Here is a 23,035-nt window from a genome sequence, read left to right on the forward strand (position 1 = left end):
TTTTTTCTAGTTTGAGCGCAGATTATTTTTCTTTTTCAACCTTACTTTTCGACTTTATGCACACCGTAACAACAAGAAATATAGTTCAAGAGGCTTTATTTGTATATTTCAAAACAAGCTCTTTTCTTAATATTCTTCTTAAACCCATTTTTTTTCAAGTCGGGGTACACGTATTTTTTCACTCGCAACATTAAGTAACGATTTCATGCTTACCTCAACACCAAAAAATACTTTTCAAAAGGGTTTATCGTATCATGTCAGAACAAGTTTTTTTCTTATTTTTCTTGCCAAACCCATTTTTGCAAGTTGGATTACACATCTTTCTTCAATCCTAATATTACCTTACGACTTTCTGCATACCACCAAACCAACTAATACTTATAAGGCTTTATTATATTATTTTAGAATAAGTTCTTCTATTGAAATGGCTTCTGAACCTGTTTTTTTCAAGAAGTACACATATTTTTCACTCCCAATATTTCTTTACCCAAAAACAAAGTAATATTTTTCGTAAGTTCTTTTCTTAATATTCCTCCTAAATCTGTTTTTCACCTTGGATTACACGTCCTTTTTTCGTTTGCAGCTCTATTTTTCGACTTTATGCATGCCGCAATGTCAAATAATCAAACAGTTCGTGGTAACGAACTGCAGTAAAGAGCGACCCGGCTCAATATTTAACATAACCTTGAAAAACGGAATTTTGATACTAAAAGATACATAAAAAGAAACAAATTTTTATGCTGATTTTAAAAATATAAGTTTCATCAAATTTAGTCTGTCATCAAAAGATACGAGCCTGAGAAAATTTGCTTTATTTTGAAAATAGGATGAAAACCCCCTAAAAGTCATCAAATCTTAACGAAAATCACACTATCACATTCAGCGTGTCAGAGAACCCTACTGTAAAAGTTTCAAGCTCCTATCTACAAAAATGTGGAACGCGTATTTTTTGCCAAAAGACCTATCATGGGTGCATGTTTATTTGTTTTTGTTTTTTTTTCCAGGGGTCATCATATCGACCGAGTGGTCCTAGAGTTTCGGAAGACGGCTCAGTCTAACGGAAATGATATTCAACATATCAAAAAGATAACCATTTTGTTCAGCATAGTCGAAAATCATAATAACCATGTCTTTGGGATGACTTAATCCCCCACAGTCCCTAGGGGAGTGGCTGCAAGTTACAAACTTTGACTAGTGTTTACATACAGTAATGGTCATTGGGAATTGTACAGACGTTCTTCAGGCCGATAATTTTGGTTTGGGGGGTTAAGGGGAGGGGGCTATGTGTGAGGATCTTTTCTTGGAAAAATATGTCATGGGGGAAGAGAAATCCAATGAAGGGGGCGCAGGACTTTCTAGTATTATCAAACAGTTCGTGGTAACGAACTGTAGTAAGGAGCGACCCGGCTCAATAGTAAACGAAACTCTAAAAAACGGAATTTTGATGCTAAAATATACATCAAAAGAATCAGATTTAGCCTTTTGTCATCAAAAGTTACGAGCCTGAAAAATCCCCCCCGCAATCCCTCGCTCTTTACGCTAAAGTTTGACTCTTTGCCACAATTCTGCTCTTTAAAACAATTAAAAGCTTTAGCGTAAAGAGCGAGGGATTGCGGAGGGGACAACCCATTTCATATACGGAGTAATTTCTGTTCGTTTTAAGTTTTAATGTCGCTCCTTACTTTCAGTTTAAAAAAAAACTAGTTTTTTTATACAATTATAAAATAAAACAATGAAAAAATAAATATGAAAAAGTTTTTTCAACTGGAAGTAAGGAGCAGCATTAAAGCTTAAACGAACAGATTATCACGCATATGAGGGGTTCATCTCCTCCTAAATACCTCGCTCTTTACGCTAAAGTATTTTTAGTAATCGCAACAATTTATTTTACGGCCTTTTTTTCAGGGATTATTCTTAAAGAGTTGAGACAAAATTTAAACTTTAGTGTAAAGAGTGAGGTATTAATGAGGGGGAAAATCCCCGCATACACATAATAAAAATATAAGAATATAAAAGTTCGTTACGTAAGTTAATTCTTAAGTTACGTATATTTTTTACTAATAAAAACGTTCGTGAAAAATCAAAAGTTATAGTTGCTTTTTCATGTAACCAAAAAATTGGAGGGTAACTAGGCCTCCTCCCCTACCCTTTTTTTGTCAAAATCGTCTGATCAAAGCTAAGAGAAAGCCATTTAGCCAAAAAAAGAATTAATATGCAAATTTCTTGTTTATAATTTATGTGCGGAGAGCCAAAATAAAACATGCATGAATTCAAAAACGTTCAGAAATTAAATAATAAAAAACTAGTTTTTTTTAGCTGAAAGTAAGGAGCGAGAAGGAACTCGTAAGTCAGACCTCTCATTTTAAATCCCAACTGGATCCAGTGTCATTCGGCGGAGTTGTTGGGAGGAAACCGGAAATCCTGGAGAACGCTTGGGGTGGAGATACTTGACTAACGTAACCAAATTGGAGCTGTCTGGAGAGGGGGGAGAGGTTAGGGGGTTGCCCAGTACCTTAGCGAGTTAAAAAATGAGTTATTTTTAACTTACGAACGGGTTTTCGGATCTTGATGAAATTTAATCTTTAGAAGGACCTCGTGTCTCAGAGCTCTTATTTGAAACCCAACCAGATCCAGTGACATTGGGGGTGGGAGGGAAAATTGAAAACATTGGAAAACGCATAGAGTGAAGGGATCGTAATGGAACTCGGTGGGAAGAAGATCTTGGCTCCTTCAACTTCGTCAAAAGTGCCATATGAGCTCTTGTCTCTTGTTTCAGGTCTCAGTAGACATTTCCTTTATAACTCCCAACCTTACTTTTTGACTTTATACATACCCCAACACCAAGCAATATCTTTCCGAGGGCTTTATTGTATCCTTTCAGAACAAATTCTTTTCTTAAAATTCCTCTTAATCCCCCTTTTTCAAAATGGAGTACATATCTTTCTTGAATACCAACATTACTTTTTGACTTTATGTAAACCCAAACAGCTAGCAATAATTTTTGAGAAGGCATTACTATATCATTTCAGAACAATTTCTTTTCTTAATACTCTTCCTAAACATGTTTTTTTTTCAAGTTAGAGTGAAAATCCTTTTTTCACGTCCGGCATTTCCTTTTTGATTTTTTGTATACCCCCACCCCAAGCACAACTTTTCTATGGGCTTTATTATATAATTTCAGAACAAGTTCTGTTCTTTATATTCCTCCTAAACCCGTTTTTTGAGATTGGAGTACACATTTCTTTTTTAATTCCCATCCTTACTTTTCGACGTTATGCATACCCCAACACCAGGCAACAATTTTTCAAGGGCTTTATTGTATCCTTTCAGAACCAGTTTTTCTCTTAATACTCCTCTTCACCTCGTTTTTCAAGTTGGATTATATATCTTCCAACATTACTTTTTAACTTTATGTAAACCCAAACAGCAAGCAATAGTTTTCAGAAGGCCTTACAATATTATTTCTGAACAAGTTCTTTTCTTAATATTCCTCCTAAAGCCCTTTCTGCAAGTTGAAGAACACATCTTTTTCCCCTCCCAACATTACTTTTCGACTTCAATGATACTGCAACACTCAGCAATGTTTTTGAAAGGACTTTATTTGTATCATTACGAAACAATTTTTTCTTTTAATTTTCCACTAAATCCCTTTTTTCAAATTGGAGTACACATTTTTTTACTCCCGACATTATATTACGACCTTATGCATATATCAACACCAAGCAATACTTTTCAAAATTGTTTATTGTGTCATTTAAGAACAAATTATTTTATTATTAATCCTCCTAAACCTGTTTTTACAATTTGGAGAACATATTTTTTTTCACTCCCAACATTGCTTTTCGACTTTATGGCCACCCCAACACCAAGCAGTACTTTTCAAAAGGCTAAATTTTATCATTTCAGTATAAGTTCTTTTCTTGATATTCCTCTTAAACCTGTTGTGGTAAAGGAGGAAGTTGGAGCAAAGTAACAATTTTTATAATGCTTAATTGTATTATTTCAGATTAAGTTATCTTCTTAATATTCCTCCTTACCCCGCTTCTTATAGTTGGAGTACACCCATTTTACAGTTTTAACCTTACTTTTGGACTTTATGCATACCGAAACACCAAGCAATATTTTTCAAAAGCCTTTATTTGTATTATTTCAGAACCAGTTATTTTCTTAATATTCATATGATATCATTTCAGTATAAGTTCTTTACTTAATATTAAATAAAAAAACAAGTTTTATTTTAACTGAAAGTAAGGAGCGACAATAAAACTTAAAACAAACGGAAATTACTCCGTATATGAAAGGGCTGTTCCCTCCTCAACGCCCCACTCTTTGCGCAAAAGTTCGACTCTTTCTCCAAACTTCACGTTTTAAAACAGTAAAAACTTTAGAGTAAAGAGCAGGGCGTTGAGGAGGGAACAGCGCCTTTCGTAATCGGAGTAATTTCTGTTCGTTTTAAGTTTTAATGTCGTTCCTTACTTTCAGTTAAAAAAACATGTTTTTTATTTAATTTCTGAACGTTTTTGAGATAAATCATGTTTTGATTTCGGCCCTCCGCAGATAAATAATTAAAACGAAATTTGCATATTTATTTTTTTAGCTAAGTGAATTTCTCATACTTTTGATCGAACGATTCTGAGAAAAAAGGAGCGGGGGAGAAGGCCTAGTTACCCTCCAATTTTTTGGTTACTTAAAGAGGCGACTAGAACTTTTAGTTTTTTACGAAAGTTTTCCTTAGTAAAAGATATACGTAACTTACGAATTAGTTTGCGTAACGAAATTCTATATTCGTATTTTTTTATTACATACTAGCTGTTGGGGTGGTGCTTCGCGCCACCCCAAAACCTAGTTGGTGGGTACGCTTCTCGCCCCCCAAGCCCCCCCCCCGCGCGCGCAAGTCGTTACGCGCCATATTAGTGACGCGCCATTGTAGTTGTGTCCCTGTGTCCCACCTGTGAATATTGATATATATATATATATGTATATATATATATATATATATATATATATATATATATATATATATATATATATATATATATATATATATATATATATATATATATTTAACTACGTAAAACATTTGTGTCCCGGTGTCCAAGTCTGTAATTTTTCTTTGAGTGTCGCGGTCGTCATTTATATTCCCTGTGTCGCGGTGTCCCGGTCGTCATTTTTGTCTCGGTCGTCATTTGTGTTCTGGTGTCCCGGTCTGTAATTTCTCTTTGAGTGTCCTGGTCGTCATTTATATTCCCTGTCCAACAAACATGACGTCAGTCGACACACAAACATGACGTCACTCGACACACAGACAATTTATTTATATATATATATATATATATATATATAGATGTCCCGATGTCCCGGTGTGTAATTTCGTCAATCAACAAACATGACGTCAGTCGACACACAAACATGACGTCACTCGACAGACACACACACACACACACAGACAACTTATTTTTATATATATAAATAGATAGATATGAGGTGGTTCGCCCACTCGTCAGTACCTCGCTCTTTACACTAAAGCTTAAATTTTGTCCCAATTTCTTAAGAATGACCCCTGAATCACAAAGGCAGTTGAATAAATAGTTGAAATTACTAAAAATACTTTAGCGTAAAGAGTGAGGTATTAGGAGGAGGTGAACCCCTTATATGCGTAATTTTTCTGCTTGTTTTGAGTTTTAATGTAGCTCCTTACTTTCAGTTGAAAAAACTTTTCATATTTATTTTGTCATCGTTTTTTTTTAAATAATGCTAGAAAATCCTGAGCACCCTTCAGGGAAATTTTCTTCCCTCATGAAAAATTCCTCCGTAGAAAGTTCCCCCTACATAACCCCCTCTTCTCAACCCCTCCTCCCAACCAAAAAATCCCCCTGAAAATGTCTGTACACTGCAGAATAACCATTACCATGTGTAAACACTGGTCAAAGTTTGTAACTTGCAGCCCCTCCAACAGGAACTGGGGGGAGTAAGTCGTCCCCAGAGACATAGTTATAAGGTTTTTCAACTATGCTGAATAAAATAGCGATCTCGGAATGTTTATCCGATGACTTGGGGAAAATAATGGGCCTCCAATTTTTTAAGTTACTTAAAATGGGCGCTAGAACTTTTCATTTCCGTTTGAATGAGCTCTCTTGCAAAATCTTAAGACCACTGGGTCGTTAAGATCGCCACTGAAAAGACAGAAAGAAAAAAAAAACGCATCGTGACCTGCCTTCTGGCAAAAAACAAATCAAAATTCCACATTTTTGTAGATAGGAGCTTGAATTCTACAATAGGGTTCTCTGATACGCTGAATCTGATGGTGTTAATTTCGTTAAAACTCTATGACATTTAGGGGGTATTTCCCCCTATATTCTAAAATAAGGCAAATTTTCTCAGGCTCATAACTTCTGAGGGGTAAGACTAAACTTGATGAAACTTATATATGTAAAATCAGCATTAAATATCAATTCTGTTGATGTAACTATTGGTATCAAAATTCTGTTTTTTAGAGTTTTGGTTACTATTGAGCCGGGTTGCTCCTTACTACAGTTCGTTACCACGAACTGTTTGATTACCAAAATAAACCAAAACAGGTTTATGAGGAAGCTGGAGTGCTAATTTTTGCACTCCCAACATAATTTTTCGATATTTTTTTTTCATCTCAGCACTATTTTACCCCAATACTAAGTAATACTTTTCATAAGGCTTTATCCTATTATTTCAGAAAAAGATCTTTTCTTAATATTTCTCCTTACCCCTTTTTTTCAAGCTGGAGTACAAACGTTCTACACTCTCAACCTTACTTTTGGACTTTTTGCACACCGAAACACCAAGCAATACTTTTCAAAAGGCTTTATTTGTATTATTTCAGCATTACTTTATGACTTTATGCATACTACAACACTAAGTAATACTTTTCATAAGACTTTATTATATTACTAGCTGTTAGTATATTACACACCTAATTGGTGGGGGCACTTCGCGCCCCCCTAGCTCCCCCGCGTGCGTAAGTCGTTACGCACCAAATTAGTTACGCGCCATTATAGTTGTGTCCCTGTGTCCCACCTGTGAATATAGATAGATATATATATATATGTTTTTAACTACGTAAAACTTGCGAATATACAATATTCTTCGCTGCCCCATTGTCTGTGCATATAAATAGATTGTCAGGTTTACCGACTTTTAAACATGCAGCATATAATTATCCATGGGAAAACAATCCGTAGTCAGATCTATACCGCATTTTTCTAATGATTTCCCTTGGGCTTTGTTGATGGTATTTGCTAATCGAATAATCCCTGTGTCCCCATCGTCATTTATATATCCCCTATGTGCCCTTCCGGTGTCCCGGTGTGTAATTTCTATGAACCAGCGATTGTCCAGGATGTAAAAGCTGTTGTATCTAATCCCAAGATTGATTATATATAAATGTAATAAATGACGAATCATTAATCTATAGGCATAATATTTCATTGCGCTGCATTTCTTATCCATTTCTTTGTTAGTGGCTGGATTTATCAATTTAATATTAAAGTGATAGCCGTCGGCTCCATCCCAAAAAATGATAGGATATTGTAGGGCATCGTAGCATCAATGAGTTATAACTTTTCCTTAGGTGCAACACTTTCCTATTGTTTCACCATTAAATTTCAAAGCCTTACAATAGGGACAAATTTTAGAGATTGTCCCGATTTGAACACATTTACCCAAGCTATAATCATCAACTGGGCTGTACCTGAATACCAGGCGAAAATTTTCAGGCTGCTCTTGTGATTCCTCGGCACGCTTTCTTTTGGTGATTTCTCTTTGAGACGCAAGCCTGTTTTCACGCTGTTGTTGTGATTCCTCGGCACGCTTTCTTTTCATACTTTCTCTATTAGCCGCAAGCCTTTTGGCATTACCTCTTTGAGCAGCTTCCTTGGCTGTTTCTTCTGCCATTGTAGGATTTATACTAAAATTTCTCTTTGAATTAACTCTTTGAGCAGCTTCAGCTTCCTCGGCACGCTTTATTTTGGTAATTTCTCTTTTAGACGCAAGCCTTTTTTCACGTTGTTGTTGTGATTCCTCGACATGCTTTCTTTTCTTACTTTCTCTATTAGCCGCAAGCCTTTTGGTATAAACTCTTTGAGCAGCTTCCTCGGCTGTTTCCTCTGCCATTGTAGGATTTATACTGAAATTTCGCTTTGAATTAACTCTTTGAGCAGCTTCCTTTGCTGTTTCTTCTGTCATTCTAAGATCTATATTAAAAATTTCTCTTTGAAAGGCCTTCTTATATACTTATAATGACGTCATAAACAGTCGACAAACATGACGTCAGCCGACAAATAACTTCATGACGGCATAATGCTCAATCGTTACAATGACATCAAACATGACTGTCAGTCGACAGTCGACAAAATGACGTCAGTACACAAACAACTTATTTTTATATATATATAGATTTCAGCATTAGTTCTTTTCTTAATTTTGCTCCTAAATCTGTTTTTTTTTTAAGTTGAAGTACACATATTATTTCACTCCCAACATTACCTTACCCCAACACCAAGTAATACTTTTCATAATGCTCTATTTCATTATTTCAAAATAAGTTTTTTATTAACTTTTCTTCTTACCCCACATTTTCAAGTTTGAGTACACACCCGTTACACTCTCAACCTTACTTTCGGCATTTCTTACACTGAAACACCAAGCAATATTTTTCAAAGAGCTTTATTTGTATTATTTCAGAACAAGTTTTTTTCTTCATATTCCTTCTAAATCCATCTTTTCACGTTGGAGTACACATCTTTTTACTCGTTGCTTTACTTTTTGACTTTATGCATACCCCAATACCAAGCAATATTTTAAAAATGCTTTATTTGTATCATTTTAGAATAAGTTCTTTTCTTAATATTCCTCCTAAACTTTTTTTCAAGCTGGAGTACACACTTTTGTTTGTATCCCTACATCAAACAATGTTTCTCAAAAGGATTGTTTTATTATTTCAGAACAAGTTTATTTTTGAACACATTCTTTTCAAAACAAGTTCTTTTCTGAACATACTCCTAAACCTTATTTTACCTTGGAATACTCATATTTTTTCACTCCCAACATTAATTTTCGACTTTATGTAACAGTCAACACCAAGCAGTATTTTCAAAAGGCTTTATTGTATCATTTCAGAACAAGTTCTTTACTTAATATTCCTCCTAAACATGTTTTTTTTTCAATTTAGAGTACACATCCTTTTTTTTATTCCCAACATTGCTTTCGACTTTCTTCATGCTTCAACACCAAGCAACATTTTTCATTTCAGCACTAGTACTTTTCTTAATTTTCCTCCTAAGCCCATTTAAAAAGTGTGAGTACACATCTTTTTTCACTCCTAAAATTCTTTTCCGACTTTATGCATAACTTAACACCAAACAATACTTATCAAAAGGCTTTATTTTGTCATTCCAATATAAGTATTTTTCTTAATATTCCCTTCAAACCTATTTTCGAAGTTAGAGTGTACATCTTTTTCACTCTCAACATTACTTTTCGATTTTATGTGTACCCCAATACCAAGCAAAAGAGAGAAAGGGAAGAGAAAGGTTTATTTAAAACAACAATCGTAGCTCAAGTGGCTAATTTGATGTTGAAATACAAAACATGTTATTATGCACCATTATATAACGACATAAAAAAGGGACAAAAGAGTTGGGGTAGCGGTTTGTTCCAGCAGGCACAGGCAAGTTTTAGCTTCTGTCTTGTACTGCTGACTGTCGGGGCTTCTGGGGGTAAAATATCACGTTGAGTAGGGTTAGAAAGCAGCATTTTGCCAAACCTCCGGATAAGGTCACCCAAACTGAATTCCAAACTTTGAAGTTAAATGGTTGCTAAGGCATCGCGGTAGGAAATGTCTCTGTTACCTAAGATGATCCTGGGTGCCCGTTTTTGGACTGACTCCAGTTCCTGCATTAGATAGGCGGTTCGTAATATTTACGGGCCCCGGGCGGGATAGGCGTATTTAAGTATGGGGTGTAAGTAGCAGAGGTACGCCCAAAAAAGACTTAGGGTGTTGCACCTGAAGTGACGAATTTTTGAAAGGGTTTGCAGAGATGTGTCAGCTTTACAGGTCTCACTGTTAATATGGGTAGTAAGCAGTACTTTTCATAAGGCTATATAATATTATTTCATAACAAGTTTTGTCTTAATATTTTTCTTAATTCCGTTTTATTTCAAGTTGGAGTACGTATCTTTTTCACTCCCAACAATAGTTTTTGACTAAATGCATACCCCAACGCCAAGCTTTACTTTTCTTATGGCTTTTTTGCATCATTTCAGAACAAGTTCTTTTCTTAATATTCCCCATAAACTTATTTTTTGTCAAGTTGGAGTACACATTTTTTTTATTCCAAACGTTATATTTCAACTCTCTACATGCCCCAACACCAAGGAATACTTGTTAAATGACTTAATTGTATCATGTCAGAATAAGTTCTTTTCTGAAAATTCCTCCTAAACCAATTTTTATGGCACTTTGTATTAACCAAGCGATCGCAAATTCTGTCGGTCTGTCGGTCTGTTGGTCTATCTGTCCAGGTTTTGCTAGTTTAGGCACTTCCAGATAAGCTAAGACAATGAAATTTGGCAGGCGTGTCAGGGACTAGACAGGATTAAATCAAAAATAGTCGTTTCCCTGTTCGACTATCTGGGAAGGGGGTGAGTGGGGGGATGGTCCATTCGGAAAATTTAGAAAAAATGAGGTATTTTTAACTTAAGAACGGGCAATCAGATCTTAATGAAATTTTAGATTTTGAAGGATATCGTGTCTCAGGGGTCTTATTTTAAATCCCGACCGGATCCAGTGACATTAGGGGGAGTTGGAGGGGGAAAACCTAAAATCTTGGAAAACGCTTATAGTGGAGGGATCGGGAAGGAACTTGTTGGAAAACGAAGCACTAGTCCTAGATACGTGACTGCCATAACTGTAACGGATCCGCTCTCTTTTGGGGGAGTTGAGGGTAGGGTTAAATCTGAAAATTTTGAAGAAAATGAGGCATTTTTAACTTATGAACGGGTGATCGGATCTTAATGAAATTTCATATTTATAAGGATATTGTGCATCAGAGCTCTTATTTTGAATACTAAACGGATCCGGTGATATTAAGGGGAGGAAAAACTAAGCACAAGTCCTAGATACGTGATTGACATCACCGCGATGGATCCGCTCTCTTTGAGGGAGTTAGGGGGAGGGTTAGTTCTGAAAAATTAAAAAAATGAGGTGCATAATAACTTACGAAGAAGTTATTGGATCTTACTGAAATATCATATTTAGAAGGACCTCGTAACTCAGATCTCTTATTTTAAATCCCGACTAGATCCAGTGTCATTGAGAGAGTTTGGGGTAGATTTTGGAAAAGGCTTAGAGTTGAGGGATCGATGTGAAACCTGGTGGGGAAACTAAGCACAAATCCTAAATACGTGATTGACATAACTGGAAGAGATCCGCTGTCATTGGGGAAGTTGCAAGGAGGGTTAATTTTGAAAAATCAGGAAAATAAGGTATTTTTAACTTACGAAGGAGTGATTGTACCTGAATGAAATTTCTTATTTCGAAGGACCTCATAACTCAGATCTTTTATTTTATTTTTTGACCGGATCTATCGTCATTGGGGGGAATTGAGAAAAATTAGAAAATATGAGGCATTTGTAACTTACGAACGGGTGATCAGATCCTAATGAAATTTGATATTTAGGACGTTCTGGTGCCTCAGAGCTTCTTATTTTAAGATCTAGTGCTTCTTATTTTAAGTCCTCACCAGATTCGGTTACATTGAGGGGAGTTGGAGGGGGAAACTGGAAATCTTTGAAAACGTGAAAATTGAGGTTACTTTATCTTGCGATTGGGTAGTCGGATCTTAATGAAACTTGATATATAGAAAGATCTTATGTCTCAGATGCTCCATTTTCATTTCAAATCGGATCCAAGGACAGAGGGGGTTTGAAGGGGGAAACAGAAATCTTGGAAACCGGATATTTTGGAAAACACTTAGAGTGGAGAGATCGGGATGAAATTTGATGGGAAGAATAAGCACAAGTTTTAGATGCGTGATTTAAATAATCTTTTTGGATCCGCTCTCTTTGGGAAAGCTGGGGGGGGGGGGGTTAATTCGGAAAAAGTTAGAAAAATTGAGGCATTTTTAACTTAGAGCGGGTGACAAGACCTTAATGGAATTTGATATTTAGAAGGCATTCATGTCTCAGAGCTCTTATTTTAAATCCCAACCAGATCTGGCGACATTTGGGGGAGTTGGAGGGGAAACCAGAAATCTTGGAAAACGCTAAGAGTGGGGAGATCGGAATGAAAATTGGTGGGTAGAATAAGCAATGTCGTAGATATGTGATTGACGTAACTTGTGTGAATCCACTTTCTATGGGGGGAGTTAGGGGGGGGGTGCAGTGCTTTGGCGAGTTTGGTGCTTCTGGATTTGCTAGGACGATAAAAATTGATAGGTGTGTCAGGGACCTGCACAAATTGACTTGATAAAGTTGTTTTCGACCATCTGGGGGAGTTGAAAGGAGAGGAAAAATTAGATTAAATGAGGTATTTTTAACTTACGAGTGGGTGAGCAGATCTTAATGAATATTGATATTTAGAAGGACCTTGTGTCTCAGAGCTGTTATTTTAAATCCCGACCGGCATTAAGCAACTGATTTTCTTTTTAAATCAATCTATTGATTCTTAGAATTTTGTTAGAGCTCATGCCATATGAGCTCTTGGCTCTTTGCTCTTCCGACCTTGTCACAAGTGCCATATGAGCCATCAGCTCTTGTTTCAAGTTGGAGTGCACTTTTGCACTTTCCATACCTATTGGTTAAACATGGTTAGCATGGAGTTAACATGGGGTTAAAGTGATTCTCTCTTGCTACTCTTTTCTTTTTTTGGCTAATTTAAAAACTCACTTCACAAAGTAAGTCTTTCAGAGAGACATAAAGAACTTCATTAAACCAAAAATGAGCAGAAATATAAATATTCAATTTTCAAGTATAAAACTATTATAATCACAATCAACAAATAGATTCAACCCTATACGGACCGAGTTAAACTAAATATCTGAGTCTAATTCAATACAAGCAAAAATTAACATAAGCATAAGAAAATTAACAGCAGTTGTAGCAGGTATATGTTGCCTTTTTTCATTTGATCATCCTCCTCATGATACCCTGGAAGTTTCATCTTGATATTGTAAGCCATTTCAAAAATTACTGATATGCCTGTATCAGCAACGTGCATACACATTGAATCTTTTGATTTATTTCCGCTTTCCCATCATCGCTTCCTTAGACGTATTTTTTAATATCTTTAGCCTTGGCAGTACTCACTACAGTAGTACTAGTAGTAGTAATAGTGCTAGTACTAGTAGTTGCAGAAACGCCTTGCATATGTAGGCTGACGTATTTATTTGTTATTAAATTCTTAACTTATCTTGCACTTATACTTTTAGCCAGAACTTTTAAAACAAAGATGGACCTAACCGTTCAAGGAAGAGGAGAATGTCTTAAATTGCCAATTTTTGGCTGTTGGTTTGAACTTAAGCTGAAATTAACAACTCTGAAGCATGCATTTCCAGATGCATATGGATTGAAATACAGACCCAATACTTCTTGTTCCAATGACGTTTATAGTTTTGCTGAACTAAAAGTTGATGAATACGAAGAGGAAGTATTATCGATACCAGAGGAGCCAAGTTCTTATATATTCCACTGTATTTATGCCAAGGGTAAGAACAACCTTAAAAGTTTCTAGTTTATCCTTAGGAAATCGTCTCTTATCTTATTTAGTAGTAGTAGTAACGCTACTTATGCATTGGGGGAGAATACTTTGTGAAACTACCTCTTTGGATCTAAATTTTATGCAGCAGCTTGGTGATTGTTGTACTGAAGAAATTTTGAGGTATCTGAAAACAGTTATGTCAGTTGCTAATGTTTATGTCACAAAAACTAATAATACACCTTTAACAGTGTCATGGTACTTCAGAGAATTCAGGAAGAAAAACGTAAAAAATTCCAGTGGATGTGTTTTACCCTGTTTACTGTTTCTTACATTTTTAATCAAGAACTGATAATGTAAATTAAAAAAAATTTATCGTTTATGTTTGTGTGGAAATATTCCAGGTTGTTTCACTCATTCACAGGCAGATAATATTACATCTTCTATTTTGTTTATTGGTTTTTAACTTGCCCCAAAATCATAAAGCTTTCACCTTCAATTTATACTTAAAGTTTTTACGGTGTGCGAGTATCAAAGAAGTGATTTTTATGAACATGAAAACGAATTTTACAGCAATATTTACATATTCATTTTTCGTTGATCTCAAATACATAAAATTCGTCAAGTTTTTAAGAAAATTATGTATCTGAAGCAACGACCTTAAGAAATCTGCTGGATTTTCGACAAAGGGGGAAACAACCTAAGCGAGACAAGTGCTCCTACTGGAGATTTTACAATCAAATTCTTCACGTCAAATGGCTTTAAGCTCCTATCTACACAAATGTTAATAAAAATGTTGATTTTCTTTTCAAAAGGTTATTTGAAACGGTTCGTTTTAACCAAAATCAGCAGATTTAGTTTCCTTCTTAAGGAGTCATGAAGGTTTTGCCGCGTGGAAGCGGGTGTTTTATACTATATTGTGTCACCAAACTACTGTTTTTTCCCAAAAAGGACCAATTTGAGTCAATTGAAAATTCAAGATAGCCTATCAATTTAAATATTTAGAAGAAACTTCACACTGTGCTTTCCAGTTGCTGAGGAAGTAATGCTCCATGATGGTGCATTTATTAGTGGCATAGTAAATGTATATTCTGGACCATTCATTCAGTCAATTAAGTTTACCCCCTTTTCAATCGAATTTGCACTATTTTAAACAAAAATTTCCAGAAGTTTTACAATTTTCCATTCTGACATTCAAAACGAAAACAGGTCCTTCGGAATCAAATTTAGTCTCATTTTTATTCTTTTTCACAATGCAAACGCGAGTTCTAGACCCCACCTACATCACCCAATCAATTTACCGTATTTTAAATGGAACTAACACCATTTTAAATAAAAATTTCCGATATTTTTATAATTTTGCATCATGAGCTTCAAGATCAAAACAGGTTTTTTTAATTAAAAATTTAGTGATATTCCATTTTTTATATACTACAGATAAAATGTTGTAATTTAATATTTAATGGATAGTTTGATATCAATATCTAAACAATTTGTATTATCTTTATTTTTTCTTTCAGTAACCTTTAAAATCATACCTTTATCTAGTTTTTTTTAATATATTTTCAAGATCAGCTGCGTTAGAATCAAAACGCTTAGATAAAAATAGATCAACCATTTCCCCTTTAAAATCAGTAGTAATGATGAGTTTATATCCACATGTAGTTGTAACGCATTTCATTCCTGTAATCGTGTATTTCATTCCAATGTCTAAATATTCTTTCCTGACAGTTCGATTATATTTCTTAATCTATTAGTAAATAATTTTATGAAACAAATTTCCAAATCAAAAATAATTTGTATATTAACATATAATTTGCAATCAATGACTTCCATGATTGCTTTTCTTTCAGAAAATATCACGCAGTAAATGTTATATAAATTAGCTGGTACTTGATCTAATGAAATTTTAATTCTATATCAGCAGTTAATCCACTCCGATAAATATTTGATTCAGGCTTTGAAACATCAAAACAAAATAAAGGATATACTGTTCCAGATAAATCTGGGGTGGGCAAATGCCCACCCCAGATTTTCCAGGGGGCCCGAGATTCCACCACAAAGGGCCCTTTGCCGGCCATAATAATCCATTATGTCCAACATAATTCATTCTGTTCAATTGATTTGAAATTGCTGCACGCCTATTAACCAAAAAGCGTAATTACCTGACGACCCTTGGGGTAATTACGCTATTTGCTATTAATTAAAAGTAAGTTAGATTCATAATAAAAATGTCAAGTTTTGTCAAACGCCCATTTCCTAGGTGATTATATTAATGTTATGAATTCCGAATATTTGCAGTAATTCCTCTAAGTTGACAGATTAAAATAGGTCAGTTCCTGTCAAATGTTTCGATGTTTAATTTCCTTGTATTAGTGAATATAAGCCACCGTTTTAGATTACTCGAGTCAGTTCTTATTCTGTTTCTGTCCTCGTTTTATGTACATTTACTATATCATATGTGCAAATAAACATTTTTGTGCTCGACACATAAACCTTATGAAAGTTAGAGACACTTGACATCCTCTACCGGTTGAACCCCAGATTGTACGCCAATGCTACCGTAAGACTCTAAAGACGAGAGCACAGAGAGAAGTAGAAGACTACATCATTAAGCCTATTAGCTTTTAAGTTAGGTAAATATAAAGGTATTAATAGCCATTAGCATTAGAACTCAAAATATCACCAAGCATCTGAAACAATTTGTGACAACTTCGACGCTAGGAAAGATCTTCGTCCAATCTGGAAATGGGACTACTACTTTGGCGGATGAAATGAAGCGAGAGTACTCCGAGACTTTCGACCGTCTACTAGCCGAATTTAACAGAAGGTTCATAGATAACTTGCCGGTGCTGAGCACACTCGAAGCCTTGGGTCCAAGCTTGACAAAGATTATGGACACAGAGTTGCTCAAGCGTTTCTCTGCTCTTTACGGCGAGCTGGATATCGACGACATTCTTCTTGAATCTCAAGCTGGTATTGCCAAGCGTTTCTTGCTGGATGAAAAAAAAAGAAGAAAAATTCCAAGACATTGTCGACCATCTTCAGACATTACCAGTGGCTTACTCAGAAGTAAGAGCGCTTGTTTTCAAGCCTATAAATAGTGAAAAACTACCTGCAGTCTACAACAGGAGACAATCGTCTCAGTCACCTCGTTTTGATGTTTGCAGAGAAGGATTTAGTAAAAAATTGGACTACGACCAGCTTGTTGACGATTTTGCAAAGATGAAACCTCGGCGGTTCCCCTTGTTACCTTGAGTGTTGTAATATTTTTTTTCTCTTGTTTTGTTTTTCCTTTTTGTAAATATGATTGATCCGAAAGATTTCTGCTGAAGGAAAAGCAAGATTTTGGTTACAACCCTCAGCAGGTTAATGAAGATCACTTTCACCGATGTATGGTTTATTTAAATATGAAAGTTTCTCGCTGAGGAAGGCCAGCCTGTAGTCTGGTTGAATTTTCTAGTTTCAGTTTAATCACTTAACCTCGTTGATTGTGATCTTCGATGTTATAATAGAGGTCAGTGTGGCTGAGTTCCACATTCGGTTACAGTACATTTCAAAGCAACATACGGGTACTGAAAATGCATTTTTACGTAGAATATTCGATCGATGTGCTGCCAAAACCCAATAAAAATTGTTTTCTTACGAGACACGAAGTGAGTCGGGGGGGGGGGGAAGATGGAGTTCATTCCCACCCCAAGATTTGGCCCAAATGGTGCCTCTGTATTCAAAGCGTTATTTTGTTTTGTTGTAATGGTTCCAGTACCTGATGCAACAGGTGTAAAAGTGTTTTCACACTCATTTTTTGCTTCAAAAGAATCAAAGGATTGGGTTTTATCTTTATAGCAGAACATATTAGTAGCTGCGCTTCGACCATTGTCATCTAAAAATTCTAGTAAATTATTAAGAATAGTTGTTACACCTATATAATCAATACCTTTAGTACATTTTTCACTGATAATATTTTCAGTATTTCTGGACAAATTAAATCCATTATTTTTTAAAGTTGCTCCATCATCATTTCGCACATTTACTCCTTCCAATATAGGTATTTTCATTTTTACATAAAGGTAGCTTTCAGTTGGAAAAAATCCAAGATTCCCATCTTTTAAAATGAAACAGTAGTTTAATTGTTTCGATACATTTACAGTGTTTTCTGTAATTTCTGTATATTCATTTTTGGTTGTACAATTATTAGTATTAGGCTTTTCAAATATTTCTCAATAAGGAACAACAACTTGATTCACTGCGATTTGTATACAGAAAAAAATATTATATAAACCGTAAAAGATTTTTAAGTAGTGGAGGCGGATCTTCGATTGTCACTGAGGGTGTCGAACAGAGCATCACCGGGGAGGTAGTTTAAGTCTTTTCCCTAAATTATTGCATTCAATTAGCCCTTCCTCTGTTCATCAAGATGTTTTTTGAAATATCTCTTATTATTTGGAACTATATATTTTAAAGATCTCAAATCATTTAACTCTCTTTAATAATAATCTATCCAATCTCTTCCATATTCAGCCGCTCTATTTTTAAATTTTTCCTGTCAAGGTTTAATCATATTGCTATAAACGGGACGAACTTCATCTTTTATATTTTTTTTATTGACGTCTTGAATAACTGAGAATTAACGATATTCTTATAGAAACAACCAATGCCGCTACCATACTGTCTTGTATACAATAATTGTTTATTATAGATCAACATGTTATATGCATAAATTGTATTAAATAATTTCATTAAACTTTTTTCAAATCCAAAACATTCAATATTCTCTCTATTCAGATCAATTAATCAACCTAATTGATCAGACATATTCGTTTCAATTGATTGGAATATATTGCCATTCTATAAGAATCTCACAGAGTAGTGTTCCAGGTTCTGTTTTTGGAGAAAAACTCCAGATCACATCAGAGGTTGTATATCCATTCAAAATTGAACTATCCACTAATGAGCAGTGAATATATATTTTATCAAAAATTCTTGTAATATTATGAACTTTAGTACCTTCATTATATTTACTACTTATTTTAGTTTCATTTTCAAGTCCTAAAATACAATATAAATCACTATTAAAACAAAATTTATAAATAAAGATTAACATCAAAGTTATCTTTAATAGTTTTTAACCATCAACTGTAGATTTTTACGAGCTGGGACTTTTTTCCAATTCACTAGATCTTACACTTTTCATCGTTCCTCTGTATCTTTGATTATTTGTTCCTGATTCATGTATTGCCTTTGAAATATTGATAATTCCCTAAATAAAAACTAGGCCATTCAAAATAGGGTTTTAATATTACCCCATGAGTACCTTAGTTTCAATTGAGAAGCTTTTTCATTAACAGTGTTTCGATCTAACGTGGTCGGACTACTTGAATAAGACTGTTCGATATCACTTTTGTTACCACTAATAATAATCAAAACTATTTATTAGAAAAATGTTATTCTTCATAAAATTCAAATTCTGAGATAGTTGTTGTAAATAGTATTATAGTCATTTTCTTTTGTAATTTCATTTTCAAATAAGGAATCGAGCAAGTCAATAGCTTCACTTCTCACTCCATCAGATGTATTTCCAGAAGCTCTGCTACCTAGCAAATTATATATTTTTTCGATCCTATCATTTGCATTCGTGTAAATCCCAGTTCCTTGCTGAGGTTGTATAGAATCAAAGTTATCTTTAATAGATATTAACCGTCTTCTATAGATTTTACGAGCTGAGACTTTTTTTTCTAATTCACTAGATCTTACACCTTTAATCTTTCCTCGTTATCTTTGATTCAGTGTTCCTGATTCATCTATTGCCTCTTATATATTTATAATTTCCTAAATAAAAACTATATCTTTCAAAATTGGGTTCCTTACGGTCATATTCCTTATTGATTTCCCTCAAAAGCTCTTTATCTATCTTGGAATTGACATTAGCAATGAAATTTGGCTTATTCGTGAGTAAAATAACTTGATTTGAGTGAGCTTGATTGCTTGCTTGCTTTTAGACTGAATGCAATGCCAAGAAATTGATCCAATGGTCGTAGTCGTCTTCTTAAATTTATGTCAGTTGCATGTAATTTATTTGTAATCATTTTGTATTTTTATTTTCTGCTTCAACGACTGGAGCACCCAATTTATCAGCATAGTAACAAATCCAGCTTGCTCTAATGAACGTTTCTGAATTGTATTTCTTTGTATTTCTCTACTTTTCACTATACTCGCTAATAATTTATTAAACTTTATAGAATCCATTTATAGAAGGAAAGTTTTCTATTGAATAACTTTCGAGAATTCTGTTTCCTAAAAACCACCAATAATGAGTTCACCAGTTTTGTCTGACAGATCATACGTTATAGGGGCTGTATGTTTGACAGCAGCTATTTGAAACACTTCAAATGTACAATTTGGTAGGTAACCTTTATCAAAAACATTACTTTTAACAATTCTAAACAAATCACCAACATTCAATTTGTTTATGGATGGTTTTTGAGCTTCGACATCAGAAAATGAATTAGTGTAGACTTTGTTTTCATTTCCTTTTTTACTCGCTTCTATTAGTTTCATTTAAATTGATCGATGATATGAATTGTTATAATTGTCAATGAAAGAGGGTAATACATACATCCCACGTTTTGTGTTGTTATGAGTAAAATTTTTTCTTAATTTCTCTTTGATTGATCTATAAAACCGTTCAACAATATGAGCTTTCAATTCACTTTAAGATGAGAACCATTGAATTTAACGACTCTTAAAATTATTTGAACGCTTTTCATAACAAATTCTTCACCTTTATCAGTTTGTAATTTTCAGGTTTTCTATCTTTAAATAAACCTGTAAAAGCATTAATAATTTCCTTGCCGGTTTTATCCTTTAAAGGAATAAACCAAGAATATTCACTAAACCAATTGATGACTGTAAGAATATAATAAGAATTATTATTTTTACTTTGACACTGCTGCATATCCTCAAAATCTGTTTGCCAATTATCATCAATTCTATGAATGTAAGTGCGTCTTCTTTTAAATGTATGATAAGCTGGATAGTATAAAGAATAACTATTTTTATTTTAGTTTTTGATTCAGTGAAATCATGTTCTTTTGATTTCTTATACAAATTGTCAATCCCTGAAAAGTTTGAATAATAGAATTCTAAAAGTTTGTTTTCTACGCTACTCTTGCCAGTACATATACTACTTCCTTTTATCTAGTGTTTTCGCTCATCGCTTTTTTTCTTAACAACAATTTTTCTTACAACCACAAAATGTACAAATACTTTTAATCATTGGCACAAAATATAGTGAAAAAATTGACTTATGATATATGGATACGGATAGCTCTATTTATGACATTCGAACTAAGGATTTTAATGAAGACATTAAAGCTGACCTCCAAGAAAAATTCGATTTCTTAAATTATAAGAAAGATAACCCTTATAGCTTATAACTTCCCTATTTGTCAATAAAAAACGTGATAGGTATAATTAAGGATGAATTATCTAGAACAATAATCTTAGAGTTTGTAGGTTTAACATCAAATGTGTATGCTTATTTAAAAGAGAGTGCCAATCAAACCAAAGCAAAGAAATAATGAAAGGTATCAAAACAACTTTACAGAATTAAAAAGATGTTTTATTCGGAAACGTGGAAAGCTTATCAGAAACTCAGTTTAATTTAAGAGCAAACAAGCGTAGAAGGTTCTTAGAAAAACAAAATAAAAAAGCTCTACACCTTAATGACACTAAAAGAAAGGTTTTGAAAAATAAAATAAACACGGTACCTCGGGGATTTAATACCTCTAAATTATAAGCTATAATTCTATGAAGTTCAGCTATAAGCTATAAGCTTCATAGCTATAAGCTTCAAAGCCATCAGCTTCATAGTTGAATTTTACGTACCAAAATATTTTACCAAGCACATGGATGGAAAAGCGCCTATTAAAGTATATGTATGTGGAAAATAAAGATTATTTTGATAATAAACATTTGCTAGCATCTCAATGGCAGTTTCGAATATTGATTTGTGGTAACTCTGGATGTGGTAAAACCAATTTTCTCTTGAACTTGATTTATGATTATAAATACTTTCAAAAAAATAATCTGAATACTGAAGATCTTGAAGAAGAAAATATATATATTTAACGATTTACATGAATGCCTTGGAAGAATAAAACCAACATGTATCTTTTTTTGGCGAGTAATGATAAAATTGATATCATTGATGTAGATGACCAAGATCCTAAGGATCAAAATTTAGTTATCGTTTACGATTTTGTTACAGAAAAAGATCAGAAGAAATTGAAGATTTATTCGTGAGAGGCAGAAAACGAAATACGTCAATCATTTATATTTCTCAGAGTATTTTCTTATATCTAAAATTATATGATTAAACTGTAACTAGTTTTTAATGTTTCCAGTGTTGAAATCTAAAAGAAATTGATAAAATCTGACAAAACCATGCATTTGACACGAAAAGAAAAATTTATCAACTACTTTCATGAGGAAACAAATAATTATGGGTCTTTAATAGTTGATTTGAAAACAAATGATGGATTTCTCAAGTACTGAAAGAACTTGGATATTCGCTTATTAAAATTTATGTATACTAAGTGAACAATTTTGGAAGCTTAGGAAGTAAATATTGGAAGTATACAACTAACGATATCAGATTACTGCATGATTATGGATATCTTGATCTACAATTGAAACAATTAACTAATCAAGGTGATCCAAAATTAGAGAAAGATGCTATAAATTAACAAGGTGAAACAAATTTTTTATAATTTCAAGCGTGAAGTTGTTATCCAACAAGTTCTAACAAATCAGTATTTAAGTGAGGATATTAAGAGATTAACTAAAATTTATAAATTGCCTGACAATGTATTGACTAGAGTTGATGACAAAGGACTATAAGTGAAGAAAATTTCAAAAGTAACAATAGAAGATAATAATTCAAAAAATAGAAGAATTAGAAATGTTGCCAACCAAAACAATAAGGCACATGCAGTTAATTTTCAACTTTATAGGTATACTCGAGGAGCCTTATGCAGTTATCTGAACGATTAGACAATTTTGAAAATATTAGAATAAATATACTTGAAAAAGTTCCTAATAAGAATTTCAACAGAGCAAGAAAGGAAGGTTGAAGTAAAAATCAAGCCTTTGAAGTTTCTTGAAAAGAGAATTACGAAAATCCTTACATTGGAATTTTATATATAAGAATAATTCACTAAGAAATGGGATAGTCTACAATTTATTTATCAGAATTTCAAAAACAAAAATTAAAACGTCTTTCAATGAAAAACAAAATGTAAAGTGTGG

The 23,035-nt window shown here is 33.8% G+C and overlaps 1 protein-coding gene across 2 annotated transcripts in view; it reads left to right on the forward strand.

Annotated features, from left to right (window-relative positions):
* LOC136029170 (uncharacterized) overlaps window positions 1-23,035 on the forward strand; it is a 125,666-nt gene that overhangs the window by 71,632 nt on the left and 30,999 nt on the right. For both annotated transcript variants that reach the window (XM_065707282.1, XM_065707281.1), the window contains exon 2: window positions 13,461-13,736. In XM_065707282.1, the coding sequence (XP_065563354.1) occupies window positions 13,481-13,736 (256 nt within the window). In that variant the 5' untranslated portion in view covers window positions 13,461-13,480. The remainder of the gene's footprint in view (window positions 1-13,460; window positions 13,737-23,035) is intronic.

This window comes from Artemia franciscana, chromosome 7, assembly GCF_032884065.1.
Source record: "Artemia franciscana chromosome 7, ASM3288406v1, whole genome shotgun sequence".
Lineage (NCBI taxonomy): Eukaryota > Metazoa > Arthropoda > Branchiopoda > Anostraca > Artemiidae > Artemia > Artemia franciscana.